This window comes from Poromitra crassiceps (assembly GCF_964638095.1).
Source record: "Poromitra crassiceps genome assembly, chromosome: 3".
In the NCBI taxonomy this organism is placed as follows: Eukaryota; Metazoa; Chordata; class Actinopteri; order Beryciformes; family Melamphaidae; genus Poromitra; species Poromitra crassiceps.
In genome coordinates this window covers 53,251,871-53,271,965 of record NC_139625.1, presented here as the reverse complement: position 1 = coordinate 53,271,965, position 20,095 = coordinate 53,251,871, and the positions used below count along the sequence as shown (strand labels likewise).

The window sequence follows — 20,095 nt, the reverse complement described above, 5'->3', positions numbered from 1 at the left end:
ATTTACAGAGATGTAGTAGTACTGAAAGAAGAGGAGTGCATATAATTCATTTTTTTCTTCATCTCCTTTTCCGCTCACATGGCAGGAATAAAAAGATATGACTTTCTATTAAATATGATATGGTAAAGGAACAATTTGCAGCTCGCCCTATAAAATCACAGATAACAGACGTAAGGAACGGCTCAGCTGATGAGCAATGATTTCTAATTCTAACATGAGGTAAATTTATTGTTTTCATGGAAAGAACAGAATGAGAATGATTTAAAAAACTAAAATAAAGCAATTACCGAGCTGAGAAAACAGAGTGTAAGTGATAAATATGAGAAACCATTGCTGAATAGGTCTTAAACAAGAAACGAGAACAGGTGAGTTTGTGTCTGGCTCAGCGGTTGGCCTTATTCAGGCCGCGACCCATCAGGCAGGCAAACACTGTCAGCACCATCTTGGGTTTCACCTCCACCAGGTCATCAGGCAGCGCATAGACACGAGCTCCGATCTTACGGGCTACTGAGATCGCATACCTGCGAGAGAGAGAGAGAGAGAGAGAGAGAGAGAGAGAGAGAGAGAGAGAGAGAGAGAGAGAGAGAGAGAGAGAGAGAGAGAGAGAGAGAGAGAGAGAGAGAGAGAGAGAGAGAGAGAGAGAGAGAGAGAGAGAGAGAGAGAGAGAGAGAGAGAGAGAGAGAGAGAGAGAGAGAGAGAGAGAGAGAGAGAGAGGAGTTAGACAGAGGTGGCGTCTCGAATCACATGGCTTAACTGTTTTTAACCAAATCATCATAATTGTGAGGTTGTAAATGGGGATTTAAATGTGACTCAGCCAGCCGCGTCTCTTACTTGGCGTTGTTGAGTTTGTCTTCATCGCTCAGCACTCCTCTCTCTCCTCTCTTCACCATCTCCGACTTGACAGCATTGGGAGCGATGGTGTCAATCAGGTCAATCACTGGCAGACTGGTGCTGATCAGTTTGTCCTGCAGAGGGCAGAGGGGAGCAGGCAAACCAGTGAGGCAAACACACACATACAAGAAGCAGGCATGGACACACACACACACACACACACACACACACACACACACACACACACACACACACACACACACACACACACACACACACACACACACACACACACACACACACACACACACACACACGCACACACACACACACACACTACTACTACGTAGTCAAGCATACAGACTGCATCACTACTTGACCACTTGTGGGTTTTCTATACAGGGGCGTAGTGGAGGGTAAACACAAGTAAACTCAGTTTACCCACCTCTCTGAAACGAGGCAGAGTTTACTCACCTATTTTAAGATCAGCTATATCAGTGCTTCTCAAACTTATTTGACTTCAATTAATTTTGCTTAGAAAACTGCAAGAGGAAACTATAGCATATGATGCAATGAATTAATAATAACCCACCTTTTGAAGAATATAACTACAAAATAAGAAATGGAGTGAAAGAGTGCAATTAGTGCCTCCCGAGCAGATTTATTCTAACGTTTCACTTATTTTCATGATTTATTCTTAAAAAAAAATATTTCCCCTTTCTCTCAAGTACTCCCTGTAGTACCCCTAGGGGTATGCATACCCAAGTTAATGAACCACTGACTATATAGGTGGGTAAACTCCTCAGCAGTTGACCCACCTCTGTATTTACCACTACTGGGATCTGTTGAGAGGTGGGAGCCAGAGGGGCGTATTAGTGACATTTGGCCAGCCCTTTTTGGCCCAAATCGTTCTTTGTGTTCAGTGTTAGGTCTTTTGGTATTTGATTAATAACTCTGGGTAGATTTAGAATTCATATCTGCTCTTAAGGGCAGTAGAAAGAGCTCATAAAGAGCTTTCATTTGATATATATAACTCATTTTGGCCCAAAATGTCATTTTGGTTCTTCTCAGCCCTCAAAATGTTGCTATACTTAAAAAGTTGGTAACACTTTACAATAACGTACACAAATAATGTAGTAGTTACTAGTAAACTAATCATTAACTAATAGTTAGGTAATGAGTAGCTAATGAATAATTTGTCATTAGTCAATCACTAGTTAATCATAGTTAATGAGTAGGTAGTCATTAGTTAATGATTAGTATCTAAGTTCCTGAGTAGAGTAGTTAATCATTACTTAATGATTACTAAATGTCAGCTCGTGAATATAGTAGTTAATCATTAGTTACTGATTAGTCGGTCAGTTCCATGAGTAGAGTAGTTAATCGTTCGTTAATGATTAATAAATGTCAGTTGTAATACCGTAGTTTTGAGCCCCTGTCATTCAGGGGCTGTTGGATCATCCTACCTGTCTGCCGTGCAGAGGGGGAGAAAAAAAAGCTAGCGCTCTGGGAGAAAATGATGCAATCATTCTGTCCATCTAATCTCATCATGACATCCAGGGATAGGCTATATTTTGCTAGCTGATGCGTTTAGAACATTATTCTCACTTTGTAGTCTTGCTAATAGTGTAGCGTATTTAATGCTTGCTGTATTTAAACTGCCGTGAGATTTGTTTGAGGAGCATATCAAGACAGACGGGGCTGGAAGTGGGCAGAGGGGGGGGCGGGGGAGCTCAGAGTGCTTTGGTCGCGGCGGCTGGAACCTCATTTGACTCTCCAAAATCGAAACAGGTTCGGAGTACGGGCGTCAAGGCAGTTTGACGCGCGTCAGAACGCTCTTGGTGCGTGTTCGGCCGTCTAAAACAATGGGTGGACTTCAAAATGCGAGCGTCAGATGCTCCCTGTGCGTTTGAGGCTTAAGACAGGAAGAGAGGAAGAGAGATTGGGCCAGATCCCAAAATATACACACACACACACACACACACACACACACACACACACACACACCTTGAAGCTGTTGATCTGTGTGTCCTTGTGTCCCTGGCTCAGGGTGGAGTTGACCCAGCTGAGGATGATCTGATCTCCAACCTTCTCTCCATCGCCAAGGTCTGACAGCACCCGCACTGTGTACCTGCCAGCCAGAGGAGACAGACCAAACACATCCCACAGCTGGAACACACTCTAGCTTTAGGACATTCATTGCTGCTTCAGTTGACATTTGGAATGGCTTGAACTGACCCGCCCCCCGTCCCGGTGCGTGTACCTCCTCATCAGCTGCCACACCAGTGCCAGAGTGTGCATGGGATTCCCTTCGTTGAGGTTTTCTCCTCCGATGCCGACCAGAGAGAAGCGAGCCTCAGTCTTTCCCAGCTCCACTGCATAGTTACAGTTCTCCAGCTATGATAGAAGTACCACAACCCCTGTTACCAGTGTAGGGAATTAGCCAGGGGCAAGGGCAAAAATGCCCCAAGAAATCTAAGAATGCCCCTAAAAACCATGATCCAGGGGGAAAAATTGGACATAAGAGTATAAAAATGTTCATTTCATTAAATTCATTTAATTTCCATTTCCACACACTCAGCACCTGGAAGGTGGTTGCCAGAAGAAGATGATGAAGATCACACAAACAGCGCTGTTCTTCAGACTAGCAACTTCATGCAAGTGCCACTTTTAGCCGCTTTTAAGTGCTGCTTGGTGTGTGTGTGTGTGTGTGTGTGTGTGTGTGTGTGTGTGTGTGTGTGTGTGTGTGTGTGTGTGTGTACCTTCTTCATGTTAGCCCCCAGGACAGGGTATGGGGGTCTATTGACCTTCCTCCAGTTCACAGGCACATTCACTTTCTCATAAAGCTGCAGAATCACCAAAGCATCACACAGGTCACTGTAAAAAACAAAAATAACCAATCAACACAATCCACAATCTCTCTCTCTCTCTCTCTCTCTATATATATATATATATAGTATATATAAAGTTATATAATCATATATATGTGTGTGTATATATACACAATCATATACAGTATACTATCTACAGTATGATACAGCACACTGATGTACAAGTGTTGCCATTAGAAGGTTCTGGCCTTCTACCTGCTCTATTTGTAAAGTGCCTTGAGAGAACTCTTGTTATGATTTGGCACTATATAAAATTGATTGATTGATTGATTGATTGATTGATTGATTGATTGATTGATTACCAGTACAGATGATTGACGTATGGAGACACGCCCAGAGAGTTCATCCAGTTGCGGAATGTTTTCTCTTCTCTGGACTCACCTGGAACATCTAAAGACACAGAAACAGTCACTTCATGGTTTGACTATCAGAGACTGTCCACTGACCCAATGTCATCAAAGTAAAGGCCTGTCTATATATAGCCTGCTCATGTATATGCCGTACTCATATATACTGTATATGAGATATGGTCTGTCTATATATAGCCTGCTCATGTATATGCCGTACTCATATATACTGTATATGAGATATGGTCTGTCTATGTATAGCCTACTCCTGTATATGCTGTACTTATATACTGTATGAGATATGGTTTGTGCACTTGATAAACACCAATATACTGTATAAACGGACACTTTTCTCATGTTATCTTGGCTTTGCTGGCTTTTTCAGCTATGCATTCAGTAAGTACATTTATGGCAGTCGTAACCTGTCGCACTAATTTTCTTGGACTTTTTACTGCCCACCTTACAAATCAGTCCCCTCTATTATGTCTTCTATGGCACATATTCTGACTGTGTGTTTGTACGCGTCAGCATTTTACACCTGGAGTTTGTGTTTGGTGTGATTGAGAAGCTTCTGATCACGTGACACTTCAGCTGAAAGCGCAGAATTGAAGCAGGTCTTTACCCATTCAACAGAGGTGTGTGCCCAAGTCGACTTTGCTCCAGTCTCACCAAGTCAGTCTCAGGGCTTGAACCACAAGTCTCAAAAGATCAAGTCTAAATGTAGAACACCAAGGCATCAATCAAGACTCCAGTATCAATTTAATATCTTAAAGAAAGGGCGCTCCTGAAAAAGAGAGCATTGCTCTCAGTGAGACTCCCCCTGTATTAAAAACAACATCTCACAGACTTTTCAATGCAGATGCCATTGGTAGGATTATCCCTCTCTATCTCTCTCTGGTATGCAATCTCAGTGGCCCATAAGATCATGTGTCATTTGAGTCTCTACCTCTGCTGTTCAGTGATACATGTAGGTGTGTGTGTGTGTGTGTGTGTGTGTGTGTGTGTGTGTGTGTGTGTACGCGCGTGTGTGTGTGCGTGCGTGTGTGTGTGTGCATGTATGTGTGTGCGTGCGTGTGCACGTGTGTCTCACCCTCTATGTCTATGCCGTTGTTCGGCGCCCCCTGCAGTTGCAGAGCGGGGTGCATGTTGAACAGATTGGCAACGAAGGCCAGGTTGAGCTTGCTGTTTCCAGACGTGACGTCGTGAGGAGACACAAACTGTCTGCAGTCCAGCCTGGCTGCCTGCTGCAACATCAGCTCCGCCCTTCTGTCCAAATCTGACTCCTTCACTCTCACACACACACACACACACACACACACACACACACACACACACACACACACACACACACACACACACACACACACACACACACACACACACACACACACACACAGTACAATACAGTAGTGTGCAGTACATAACCTACACATAACCATGCCAGAATTAATCAATTCCTTTTTTCATTCATCAGTTCCGTCGTGATTGTTTTTCATCATTTATGTATCTGCATGGTGAAAAAAGGAGGATCAAAGTGATAAAAGATATAGAAAAAAATTATAAAAACAAAGAAAGAAGAGATAAATACTCAGATGAAAGAAAAAAACAACATATTCCCTCAAAACAAACATTCATCCACTCATTTATCAATTTCTCATTCTCATTGATCATGTTTCACTTATAAATTTCTCATTGTGATTCAATACATCCACAGAGGTAAAGACTCACCGTGAGGCCACTCATGTCAATGCTGATGATCATAAAGTCGTCTCCGTCTCCTTTGGGAGAGATCTGGTCCAGCAGGTAGAAATAGGCCCGCGAGTCCTACACAGTAAGGTACAGGGCGGTTACAGAGTCCTACACAGTACAGTACAGGGCGGTTACAGAGTCCTACACAGTACAGTACAGCGCGGTTACAGTGGTACACAGTACAGGGCGGTTACAGAGTCCTACACAGTACAGTACAGGGCGGTTACAGTGGTACACACAGAGATGGGCAGTATTTGAAATACTTGTATTTGAAATACGTATTTCAACTACTTTTTTGTATTTTGTAATTTGTATTTGGCTGGGCAGAGAAAAATGAGATGTAATTTGTATCAAGATACTTTCAGATCTTGTATTTTGTGTATTTCAAATACATAAAATACATTTTTCTTTTTATTCTCAAATTGACACATGTAAACATTGACACAGGTTTAAACTAAAGATGGAGAAATTAGTTGTACTAAAAACAACTAAGTGAACTAAACTGAAACCTGATATGAATAAACAGAGAAATTACTTGTACTAAAAGACAACTAACTGGACTGAACTGAAACCTGATTTGAATAGGAGAAATTAGTTGTACTAAAAACAACTAAGTGAACTAAACTGAACTGAAACCTGATATGAAAAGATGGAGAAATAAGGTGTATTGAAAAACAACTAACTGAACTGAAACCTGATGTGAAAAGATGGAGAAATTAGTTGTACTAAAAACAACTAAGTGAACTAAACTGAAACCTGATATGAATAAACAGAGAAATTACTTGTACTAAAAAACAACTAACTGGACTGAACTGAAACCTGATTTGAATAGGAGAAATTAGTTGTACTAAAAACAACTAAGTGAACTAAACTGAACTGAAACCTGATATGAAAAGATGGAGAAATAAGGTGTATTGAAAAACAACTAACTGAACTGAAACCTGATGTGAATAAACAGAGAAATTAGTTGTACTAAAAACAACTAAGTGAACTAAACTGAAACCTGATATGAATAAACAGAGAAATAAGTTGAAAAAACAACTAACTGAACTAAACTGAAACCTGATATGATTCAGAATAGATAGAGAAATAAGTTGTACTGAAAAACAACTACTGAACTAAACTGAAAGCTGATATGATTCAAATAGATTGAGAAAGAAGTTGTATTGAAAAACTAACTAACTGAACTAAACTGAAACCTGATGTGAATAGCTGAAGAAATAAGTTGTACTGGAAAAAAAACAACTAACTGAACTATACTAAAACCTGATATGAATAGATTGAGAAATAAGTTGTACTGAAAAAAACCCTAACTCAGGGGTGGGCAACTGTTTTTCATGGGGGGCCACATGAGAAACCCAGATTGTTGCCGGGGGCCGAACAAATATTGTCACGCCGTAACCCATGGATGGGCAACTTTGATGATAGAGAGGGCCACAAAAAAATGTCCTCGCTACCAGTTTTTGCTGAGGGCTGAACGGCGCCAGCGCGAAACATTTTGGGCATTTGAAGCCAGGTTTAGAGGAATAACTCATTTTAAATTAACAGTTGTGATGTCATTATTCAGTCTTAACCACCAATATTTAATCCTTTTCTCACTCACTCCTATGTCACCACCCGCTCTCCCTCTTCAGTGCTTGAAATTAACTTTTTTGACCACCTGCCAATATGGCTGCTAGATTTTAAAGTTACCAGCCAATTCGAATTTCCACTAGCCGAAATGTTTTTCTTGAAATAAACCAGAATATGAGTGGGTTAGAACAAAAATGCACTCTTGAAGCTAAATAAATCCAAAACCAACAAGTTAATTATTTAAATTTCTACTTCAATGTAGAACAGTCATTTCTTACACATGAGATTACTTTTAGCCTTTTAGTCATAAATATTATTGAAATATATTCCATATTCCAGACTGAAATGCTATAACAGAAGAGTATTGGCCAGAATGACATGAACATTTGGACACTTATTCAGCGGGTATCTTGCATGTTGCGTTCAGGTGCACTGTAAAAAAAAAAAAAAAAAAAAAAAAAAGTTTTTTTTTTTTTTTTTTTTGCAATTCCATCGCGGGCCACACAGGGGGCGCCCGCGGGCCGCATACGGCCCGCGGGCCGTATGTTGCCCATGTATGCCCTAACTGAACTAAACTGAAACCTGATTTGAATAGGAGAAATTAGTTGTACTGAAAAACAACTAACTGTCATAAACCTGATTTGAATAGATGGAGAAATTAGTTATACTGAAAAACTATAACTGAACACCAAAGTACCCTAATAAAAATCAAAAATGTCTTTCTGTTGCTACAAGGATGTCTGAGCTTCACTGTGCATAATGATGGCTGTGCAGATTTTGACACTAGAATGGTGTTACCACTGCTGATAGTGGAAAGTTGTATTCAGTGAGTGATTGTTCTTAAGTAATTATGTTCTAGATAGCCAGGTTGTTTTGGATTTTGTTTATGAAGCAGAAGGAGGGGAAGTCATTTTAAGGATGTAAGGATTTGAACAAGAGTCCAATTTCATGGAAGGCCTTTTTTGTTTGAGATGCAGTTTCTCATCGTTCCTCTCACCGATTCACAATTTCACAACCTTAGACAGGATGTGCATCAGGGCATTCAATTCCTGAAATGTAACCTTTTCTAGTTGTATAAATATGTTTGCACGTTAAATAAATACTGTGACGACAAGTTACTGACATGGTGGTGAATGTGAAGTTGTTTAAAGGGGACCTACTATGCCTTTTACCTATTTCAGTTATTTATATATTGTGTTATGATGTCAGATATCTATGGCTAAACATAGTCAAAGTTCCAAAACTTGAGGTTAACATGCAGAAATGCTGCCTTTAAGTCAAAAGCCCTCACAGGAGGTGATTAACAGCTGAGCTGAAGGAGAAATTAGTTCTACTGAAAAACAACTAAAACTAAAATGGAAGAACTGCAGTGTGTTAGGGAGTACACATACTGTGACAGAGGACTAAAGAGAGGATTTACTGTCTCTAAGGAAACCAGAAAATTTCACTTTTGAATAGCTGAAATCAGAGAATTAGGACATTTTCCTTAAAGAAATGTCTCTAAATGATTAATAGATCATCAAAATAGGCAATTAATTTAATATTTGGCAATTCATCTATGAATTGACTAATCGTTGCAGCTCTTTATACGTTTTTATAAAATGTATTTTCATGTATTTTCAAAATACAAAATACGTATTTGTATCTCAAATACATTTTCAGACAGGTATTTTGTATTTGTATTGTGATACATTTTTTGAGCAAGTATTTGTAATTTGTATCAAAATACTTTATGATGTATTTTCGCCCATCTCTGCGTACACAGTACAGGGCGGTTACAGAGTCCTACACAGTACAGTACAGGGCGGTTACAGTGGTACACAGTACAGTACAGGGCGGTTACAGAGTCCTACACAGTACAGTACAGGCGGTTACAGAGTCCTACACAGTACAGTACAGGACAATGGTACACAGGGTGGTATACACATAGCAAAGGACATACTGTATTAAACCATTTCCACCCTCTGTTAGAATGTGCAAGCATTCCTGTGTCAAACCTTCCATCTTCCATGAACTTCCATCTCTGTAATAGTAACCCAGGTACTTTTTCCACATCTGTCTGACAACACCAGATGTTGTAGTGGTTAGTGAAGAGTCCAGAGAAGTGTGTGCATTAGAGGTAGCCTGCACGTTTGACTCCAGCCTAGAGGAAGGCTTTATGACCAAGGTCATTAAATAAAAAACACTCCTAAATACCATCTCAGAGCTAGGTTATAGGTACAGACTAAATACCATCTCAGAGCTAGCTTATAGGTACAGACTAAATACCATCTCAGAGCTAGGTTATAGGTACAGACTAAATACCATCTCAGAGCTAGGTTATAGGTGCAGACTAAATACCATCTCAGAGCTAGGTTATAGGTGGAGACTAAATACCGTCTCAGAGCTAGGTTATAGGTACAGACTAAATACCATCTCAGAACTAGGTTATAGGTGGAGACTAAATACCATCTCAGAGCTAGGTTATAGGTGCAGACTAAATGTCATTCTCAGAGCTAGGTTATAGGTGCAGACTAAATGCCATCTCAGAGCTAGGTTATAGGTACAGACTAAATACCATCTCAGAGCTAGGTTATAGGTACAGACTAAATACCATCTCAGAGCTAGGTTATAGGTGGAGACTAAATACCATCTCAGAGCTAGGTTATAGGTGCAGACTAAATGCCATCTCAGAGCTAGGTTATAGGTACAGACTAAATACCATCTCAGAGCTAGGTTATAGGTGCAGACTAAATGCCATCTCAGAGCTAGGTTATAGGTACAGACTAAATACCATCTCAGAGCTAGGTTATAGGTGCAGACTAAATGCCATCTCAGAGCTAGGTTATAGGTACAGACTAAATACCATCTCAGAGCTAGGTTATAGGTGCAGACTAAATGCCATCTCAGAGCTAGGTTATAGGTGCAGACTAAATGCCATCTCAGAGCTAGGTTATAGGTGCAGACTAAATGCCATCTCAGAGCTAGGTTATAGGTGGAGACTTCTTGTTTTCATATTTGGCAGACTAGCCTCAGGACATATTCACAGGTTGGCCATAAGAAGGCTGCAATGCCCAAAAAGGGGGCTAAACAGCTTGCAAAGTACAGTGCTGTCTGTACATAGATAAATGGTTAAAATGTGTGTGTTCTGCAGGGCACCTTGATGTCTTCACTGAAGTTGTTGATGGTCTCAGCTCCTGCGTTGCGGAGGTGGTGGTTGACCCAGCGGAGCAGCAGCTCCTCAGGGGAAACAGACAGGAGCTGGTCCAGCTCTTCTCCCTCTGCCAGGAGGCTGAGCAGAGCTACACATGCACGCGCACACACACACACACACACACACACACACACACACACACACACACACACACACACACACACACACACGCTTATTAGATGAATTGACTTATGGTGGGGTGGAAACTCCTTTGACACAACATTTGGTGTCACAGTAAAACTCGCCACAACTAGCGGAACAGATACTGTATAAATATGAAATACTCTTACTGCAATGGCAGATCAATTTTGTTTAATTAAATTTTACTTCTCTGTTTAATTCAGGATAATGTAATTTGTTTCAGGATGTGAAATTGTCTTGGAGGATGTTTCTTGTTTCAAGAGTTTGTTCATTGTTTAATATGATTTCTTGAAAGAAGTCATTTTGGCATGCATCACACATCTTGAAATGTATTGAAACCAGCAAGATTATTTGCCATTGCAGTGAGATCATTTGACTAAAAATATCAGCCTCACTTCAGTTTCTTTGGAGACAGGTGCGTAGGAGTAAATGTCCATAGGTGAGAGAAGAGCGAATTCCCACACACTGTACTTTTACTTTAAAATGTGTGTTAAAATACCTTCTCACCCCCATCACCAAGACCAAGTATCGGACCGTCGGAGACAGAGCCTTTGCTATTGCCGCCCCTACCCTCTGGAACTCCCTGCCCCCCAGCATCCGAAACTCTGACATCCTCTCCTCTTTCAAAAACCAAGTTAAATCCCATCTCTTCAAGCAAGCCTATAACATCTGATCATCCACCTCCCCCATCCCTCCCACCCTGTAGCTCCCTAGTTGTATACGTCCTGTCCCTTTCTTAACCTCCACATGTGTCTGTCCAATCACCTGTCCTTAGTTATGTTACACGTTTAGCTGTTAATTGTAAAGCGTCTTTGAGTACTAAGAAAAGCGCTATATAAAACCGATTATTATTATTATTATTATTATTATTACTTGCAATAAACTTTATTACTGATACGTTTCGGTCCTTAGACCTTCATCAGGTAAAGTTCATCAGGTACTTTTAGCTGATGGAGGTGTAAGGTCAAAGGTCATCTATGCCAAGCAGAAATAACCAGCTGAAATTATGCAGATGGTGCAAGTAGTGAAGCCACTGTTCAGGTGACACAGTGCTAAGAGTGGGAAAAAGCATAGTTACTGTAGAAAGCCAGGAAGCAATAAAGAAGTGTCATTAATGTCTTTATACTGCAATAAAGCAAAACAAGAGGTGAAAGTGAAAGATGTTGAATCATCAAATGAACATTGTACCACAAGTTCATACTGGAAAATTGCCATTCAACAGTGTAGTGTAAAGTGTGTGTTTTTGCATGAGTGCGTGCCTGCGTGCGCGCACGTGTGTGTGTGTGTGTGTGTGTGTGTGTGCATGCGTGCGCGCACGTGTGTGTGTGTGTGTGTGTGTGTGTGTGTGTGTGTGTGTGTGTGTGTCTGTGTGTGTGTGTGTGTGTGTGTGTGTGTGTGTCTGTGTGTGTGCTGCTGACCTTCGTTCCTGCTGATTTCTATATCAGCAAAGAGGCCAATCTTGATAATCTGCCACAGTAGCCCTAGGACCAGATGGGGTTTCCCAGCCATGAGATCATGGGCATCGATGTTCACCACCGTACAGCCGATGGCTGAGGCCGAGTTCAGGGCCAGGACCAGATTCTCCTACAAACATAAATAAACTGTGAATCAACATTTGTCCTATTGTTTTTTAATTTCAGATCAAACTCAATAACCTGACGCTGCCAGATGGATGGTTTAGCTCCACACGTTTCACTAAACCAGTCGATCTGGGAATGCAGTAACCCGACCCGCTGACGGAGGCGGGCACTTTTTCCAAGCTACTTGTCAGGTGATTGGATGACCCATCTGTCTATCACCGCTGGTGCGTGTTAACTTCAACCAATCAGATCGTCATGCCTCTGACGTCACGTTTGCGACCGGAGGAAGGTGCCTGTCTATCATTGATTGAGTCCTCACCGTCCTCATCGTCGTAAAGTTGCCTTCGAAGCATGACGTTTTATAACAGATTATAACGACCCTCAACATTTGGGAAGGCTAAGCCACACAGGCTTAGCCTTCCCAAATGTTGAGGGTTGTTTTTAGAATTTAATACATAGAATTGGGAACGTTACATTTAATTTCATTCAGACTGCCTGTCACTTCCGCGGCGGCAGCCATGTTGACGAGTGAAAAGAACTACAAAGACCATGTACCCACTACTTGCCCAGACGAGCCTAAGCCCGCCTAAGGCTGCTGCTGATTCGTCGAGCCGGCCATGGTTCGGCCAATCATCTTAACTGCCTGTGCATGACAAGATGGATTACGTCGATAATCTCTTTTGATCTCGCGAGGTTATCCATCTTGCAAGCAAGGTTACAAACTCAAAGCCCTTTTCTTCAAACGCAGTACACGTGGATTGTTTTTCTTGGCTACAGTAGTTCAGTGATGCATACGAGAAAGATTGGGATCTAGGGGACGTCTGGGTAGAGGTAAAATCACTCGCCTACCACCGCAGAGACCTGGGTTCAGTTCCAGGCAGCGGTACTTCCGGCTTGGTCAGACGTTTCTACAGACACAATTGACTGTGTCTGCGGGTGAGAAGCCAGTGGAGTATGAGTCCTGGTTGCTGCACTAGTGCCTCCTCTGGTCGGTCAGGGCGCCTGTTCGGGGGATAGGAGGGGAACTGGGGGGAATAGGGTGATCCTCACACACACTACGTCCTGCTGGTGAAACTCCTCGCTGTTACGTAAAAATAAACGGCTGGCGACTGCACATGTATCAGAGGAAGCATGTGCTAGACTCTCCCCAGATAGGCAGAGGGGGTGGAGCAGTAGGCTAGCTCTGGGTTTTACAGAGGAAGCTGCAGAAGTGATCCTGAAAGCTGTAGTTCCTCGAATGGCCACTTGAGGCTGGACCCGGAAGTGAGTCATTCCCGTTCACCCCCATGTTAAAATGCCCCACTTTGTAACACACATGAAACATGTTTAAAGAACTAGGTATCAATTCCTAGGGGGGAGATGACTCTGGAGATGATGTGCCATGGCTGCAGTTATGGAAATCGCCCACTCCGCGGGCTCCCAAAATCATGACTGACAGACAAGACACCGCCCACCCACCTACTGTAGGCGCCATCAGCTCATACTACATCACACTTACTCAAGTGACATCACTGATGTCATTACAATTGCTCAAGTGACATCACTGATGGCATCATCACTGATGACATGTTTTACTGGTCTGAGATTCTATCACCTAATTATAATTTATAAAATAATAATTTCTGAAATTGCTTGCTAGAGGTGTTCCAATGAATATAAGAAAACTAGTCTTCTGGTATGCCCATCGGCTAATGTGAGTTAAATGGGGAATAACATATGCCCGTTTCATGTAAATAATAAATAAATCTGAATATTTGAATGGATGTACTGTAACACAGGCTGTCTTGTTGGAAACTCTGCATGCTGATGACCTGATAAAATTAATTTAGTCCATATGGTGCTGGGCTGCAGCAATGACTGAAGGTGTTAACCGAGTATGGCAAAGATTATGACATTAAGCTTAATAATGCTACGTCATGATAGTCAGAAGTAGAGAGGATTAGGGGTGGGGGGGGGGAAATCGATACACCATAGTATTGCGATATTTTGCCTGACGATATTGTATCGATATTTGGACGCCAAGTATCGATATTGCAAAAAAAGATTTTTGCCTATGTGTCAGGCAAAAACAAAACAAAACAAAAAAACACTGCATGTTTTACTTCTGGTGAGGTCAAGGAAAATGTAGGAAAACGAGTTAGGAGTGACAATATATCGAAATATCGCAATATTTAATATATCGCAATATTCAATATATCGCAATATCGGCGATATCGCAAAATCGCAATACTATCGTATCGTGACTCAAGTATCGTTTTAGTATGATATCGTGGGCATCTGGTGATTCCCACCCCTAGAGAGGATAGGAAATTAGTTTTCTCACAGATGATTTGAATGATAATATTTACCGATGGTGTTGTAAAATATATGCTCAGGCCATGTTGCTCGCAAGTTTAGTATGTGTTCCGTCTATGTAAATTGTTCATTATTTTCAGCTTTCTGCACACCTCTACAGCTCATCTTTGGTGTTGCTACAAGAATGCGGACGGAGGCTCATAGTGGCTTACAAGGATGCTATGAGGTTGCTGCTTCAGGTTCCTAGATGGCATAGTGCCATGCCAGTCAATTGTTTGTGTTCTCTGGTGTCCCTACATGTGAGGCACTTCTAAGACATCTGCTTTACAAATCTATCTGTCACTTGGATGAGTCAGAGAACAACATCATACAGACTTTAACCAGCCCTAGGAAGAGCTGCTCTCAGTACAGATCCAGGCTCAGAAAAGACTGGCGAGACAGCCTATATGAACTGTTTTCTAAATTGAATGGTGAACTCTTGTGCTTGTATCTTGTACTAGTGGACCCATGGGAGTTAAACCCCCCCTGGGAGTTAAGACCCCCTGGTATGGAACACAGTGGTTTCCAAAGCCTCCGGGACACAATGTCATCAGTGATGTCATCAACAGATAGCATTGCTCGAGTGACATCACATCATTAGGTAATTAGGGCAATCGTCATTAGGTAATTAGGGCAATTAATCAGCCTTAATTACCTAATTAACAAATGTGGCTCTGTTAGGTCACCCTCAGGGGTGCTCTTTACACTTCCCTCAAGGGTGCTCTTTACACTTCCGGGAAGATTCAGCCTGACCGCATGTAAAATGGTATAGCCTGTGGCCCAACACAATTCTGCTCACAGACACTTTGCATTCTTATCAGAAGATGTCTTGTTTTTATATGCTATGCTCTTGTGAGTCCGAAATAAAGTTTGAATTTAATTACTTATAGAGGGAATGCACGTGACGTCACGGACGCGACAGTCAGTGCGGGTACGCCCACTCAGCTGCAGTGAGTGTCAAAACGTCTAAAAAAGCCAGGTGGCGCCGCCGGGTCACGGTGTTTAGCGTTCAGCTTCCGCGAGAAAACAACGAAAATGGGAAAGTGCTTTTGTGCCATTGACTGTAAAAATAGATTCAACAAGGCGTCGGAGGTATCTTTTTACAGGCTGCCGAAAGCTAATGAAACGGTCCTGGTCTTCTCTGCAGCTATCCAGGGTTTCAATGAGGGCTCATTCATTCTCTGGCTGTGTTTTACTAGCCTGGGTAAACCCATCCCCCACGTGACCTGCTCTCAGACCTGTTCTCAGTCACTATGTGACTGGGAACTGAGAGAGCAGGTCACGTGGGGGCTGGGTTTACCTAGGCTAGTGTTTTACCTGCACAGATTACAGATATAACGTTACATGAGTGACAGTGTTCACTATGATTGAACAAAGCTAGCGTGTGTTAGTGACAGCGTATGCTATATTTTTCTTAATAAAAGTTGTAATAAAATAAATATTTACCTCTCCACATACAACCAGAATATCCATTGCTGTCCTCGTTACTTTAATGTCGCCAACAAATCCAGCCTTGAAGTACGACGCGTACTGTATGCTTTCATGCTTTGGTTTGTGTATTTCCCCGGCGTCGATATTAAGTACATATAAATGTCAGGAAACCCTATTCCTGGCCACATAGTCCATGGGCCAAACACCAAAACTTCACATATCGGTACCACTCAAGTGGGCAAATTCTAATCATGATTTTTGAACATGTATATATCCATAGATGATATTTTAGTATGATAGCCTTTCCAGAATGGTAGCTTTCTCACGGTTATCAGCTCATGAAGTTAGCCAGCCCCTACAATAATTTGGATTCTAGGTGCTGATGCATATCCTATTCTAGGCTCTTTTTAGGACCTTTACTCATGTTTGATGAGAATATCTTTGATAGAATTTTAAAGGGTAGCTTCCTAGCTTTCATTTAAGCTCAGTTTTGTGTGTCTCTCTGACAAATACAGAGGTCACAGGAGCTCTTCAAACTGTCAGTGACATTCGTTTTTCCACAATTTTCGTCTAAACTATAGTTTTATTTCAGCACTGTGGCATCTAGGAACATCAGAGATACAAACAACAAACACTGGAATACTCACAGGACTATAAGGATTCAGAAAAGGTATCATGTGCCCATACTATCCCATCGTGAGGGGTGAATGTGGCCCTTAAGGTAGAAGAATGACTTCTCAAGGGAAATTAGCCAGAGCCCTAAATTTAACATATCGGTACCAGCCAGGTGGGCAAATTTTACTTGTGATTTTTTTAAATTCATATACTGTACATCCCTAGATTATGTTTTTATATGATAGACCTTGATGACTGGTAGCTTATTAGTGCTTATACCCTCTTAAATTATGGACTGCTCTCGTTCAAAACTAGGAAAGTGCCCTCCCTGGAAATCATCTTTCTTTCATTATCCGTTGCCTAGGGTGTGTCTGGACTACTGTTAATATTACATAGATATAGGCAAACTATCCTATGATATTGTACATACTATACTAATTGACACGTTTCTCAGTCAAAAATAGTTGTATTTGTGTTACATTATATGAACAGCTACATTCAAAATGTTTCCAGTCTTTCAGGACAATATTAGGACAATCTACCCTTCCTGAGACACCATGCCACCCACGAGGGCAACACCATCATCGTCATTCACATCTGAGTGTGCTGGTTGGCACATTTTTGTAGTTTGCACAGGTTTGTGCACTTCAGACCATTATTGAGACCTGTGCACTCTGGTGGTTTGCACGACCTCACACACTTGCAGGAGAGCAACTGCAAAACGGTCTGGTGCTGGGGAACCACACATCCACTGGATTTCAAGCTGCCCCTCATCGTCTGTGGTCCACCCATGGTCCTTGGGGCTTGGTAGAGATGGCTGGGTTTGAAGAGACCGTCTAGAGATTGCAGTCTGATCTTTTGCATGAATGGAATGCATTAATAGCCAATCCTCAAATGGTGGAAGCTGGCTGGACTCGACCTCCCCACGTCTGGTGCAGAAAAGTTGGTATCGGAGGAGGTTGACATCTGTAATGTGTGTAGAGGGTACATACACATGTGGCACATGATTTCCAGCAGCTTCTTGAAGAGCTCATTAGAGACATCCCATGCACGGCCGAGCTCAAGGAAGGCTTCTTGATATGTCCTGTCTGTTCAGGGTGCCCACTTTTCCGTGTCCTGCAAATACGCTGACAGTGTTGCAGCCAGTGAACGTGTGCATGCCAATCAAGGCGCCAGCAATACTATCGCCGTGTGATTTGCATAGTTTGGTGATGTCCTGGAACATTGTCTTGTTCTGTGTTCCACATTTTTGGTACATTGGGCATGGAATGTCCTTGCTCCAACCCAGAGTCAGTAGCAGGACATCTGTGTCTGCCATGATGATCACTGCCTTGAAGCCAGACTCTGCTACATGGAGAGCATGCATTAGCATGCAGGTGTCAGCTTCTTCCTGAGAGGATTCGAGCTGTGTTACCTCCTCCCATTGGTTCCTGTTGATTTTGAAGCAGACTACTTCAAGATTCAAGATTCAAGATTTTTATTGTCACTCCATGGTACAAGTATCACGTGTGAAATTCTTGTGCTGTGGACTCCGTTTACGACATAGTACAAATATAACAAGGCATATGAGTGCAAAAACAATAAGCAATAAGGCAATAAGCAATAAGCAATAGGCAATAAGCAATAAGCAACAATAAGCATCAATAAGGCAGTATAGTGATAAGACAAGTCCGAGACAGTGGCATATTCACTGCACATAGGTGCACATGTCATGTGCATACGCTAGACGTGCTTAAACATTTTAAATTCGACGTATTTGACATACAGGTGCAAATAGCATGTACCTTATTAAACATACAATTAAACATTAGACATACGTAATGGTAGCAGCTGCAGTACGGTACGGTACGACTACTACAGTATTTGTGTATGTTAAGGAGCCTCGTGGCCTGCGGGAAGAAACTGTTCCTCAAGCGATTTGTGCGTGCTTTTGGAACCCTGTATCTCCTCCCTGAGGGTAACAGGGAGAACAGGCTGTTGTGGGGATGGTTTGTGTCTTTGATGATCTTCAGGGACCTCCTGAGGCACCGCTGGTTGTACAGTTCATGCAGTTCTGGCAACTCACATCCTGTTACGTACTGGGCCGCGCGCCTCACCCTCCGTAGCGCCCTGCGGTCCATGGTGGTACAGTTCCCGTACCAGGTGGTGAAGCAGCCAGTCAGCAGGCTTTCAATGGTGCCTCTGTAGAAGTCCCTAAGGATTTCTTTCCTTAGCCCAAATTTCTTCAGGCGCCTGAGTCCGTGTATTCGCTGTTGGGCCTTTTTGACAACAGTGGCGGTGTGACCGGCCCAGGTCAGGTCCTGGTGGATGTTGACTCCCAGGTACTTGAAGCTGTCCACCCTTTCCACCACTGTGCCGTTGATGGTGATTGGGGTGTGTGCGCCCCCCCCCTCTCCTGTAGTCCACAATGATCTCCTTGGTCTTGGAGACGTTCAGAGAGAGGTGGTTGTCCTGGCACCATTGTTCCAGGGCCCTCACCTCCTCTCTGTAGGCCGTCTCGTCGCCCCCCGAGATCAGCCCCACGACTGCTGTGTCGTCTGCAAACTTCACGATGGTGTTTGAAGTTTGAGTCGCCACGCAGTCGTGGGTGTAGAGGTCGTACCAGAAGGGGCTGGAGACGCACCCCTGGGGTGCGTCACATATATATGTTACACATAATGTAACATAAGGCCTTGTCTTGTAGTTTCTATCTGTGTTTGGGTCCTTTCCATTCCTCAAACAAGAATTTGATCAGACTGACTTTGCTGGCAGCACTGTAGAGCAGTTTCCTCCACTGCTGGATGTTGTGGCTGGAATCATGCAGGTTAGCTACATCTGGCGGGGCAACAGTTGCAGTTGACAAGCTGACAAACTCATATTGATCTGGACTGAGTGGATTCACAAAGGAGTTTCCCATGATATCAACAATGGACTGTACTTTAAGGACCATAGGTGGACCACAGATGATGAGGGGCAGCTTGAAATCCAGTGGATGCACGGTTCCCCAGCACCAGGTGCCGTCTTGCAGTTGCTCTCCTGCAAGTGTGTGAGGTCGTGCAAACCACCAGAGTGCACATGTCTCAATAACGGTCTGAAATGCACAAACCTGTGCAAACTACAAGCAGTGCCAACCAACACAGTGAAGAAGAGCTTGCTGCACAGCTGACAGACTCAGGTGTGAATGACGATGATGGTGTTGTTGCCCTCGTGGATGACATGGTCTCAGGAAGGGTAGATTGTCCTAATATTGTGTTGAAAGACTGGAAACATTTTGAATGTAGCTGTACATATACCGTAACACAAATAAAACAATTTCTGACTGAAAAGCGTGCCAATTTACCCTCTTTTTGACTGGGAAATGTGCCAATTTACGTAGTAGACAATTAAGTATAGCATATATATCTATCTAGTATAGTATAGTATGGTATGGTA

General features: G+C 42.5%; 1 protein-coding gene across 1 annotated transcript in view; it reads right to left on the bottom strand.

Annotated features, from left to right (window-relative positions):
- Positions 1 to 382: 382 nt before the first annotated feature.
- Positions 383 to 20,095, bottom strand: part of pls1 (plastin 1 (I isoform)) — a gene marked incomplete at both ends in the record, with an annotated part of 23,641 nt that continues 3,928 nt past the window's right edge. The window contains 10 exons of the mRNA XM_083633828.1: positions 383 to 521; positions 832 to 965; positions 2,839 to 2,962; positions 3,095 to 3,228; positions 3,594 to 3,708; positions 4,025 to 4,112; positions 5,160 to 5,352; positions 5,798 to 5,893; positions 10,529 to 10,671; positions 12,143 to 12,308. Of these exons, the coding sequence (XP_083489954.1) occupies positions 383 to 521; positions 832 to 965; positions 2,839 to 2,962; positions 3,095 to 3,228; positions 3,594 to 3,708; positions 4,025 to 4,112; positions 5,160 to 5,352; positions 5,798 to 5,893; positions 10,529 to 10,671; positions 12,143 to 12,308 (1,332 nt within the window). The remainder of the gene's footprint in view (positions 522 to 831; positions 966 to 2,838; positions 2,963 to 3,094; positions 3,229 to 3,593; positions 3,709 to 4,024; positions 4,113 to 5,159; positions 5,353 to 5,797; positions 5,894 to 10,528; positions 10,672 to 12,142; positions 12,309 to 20,095) is intronic.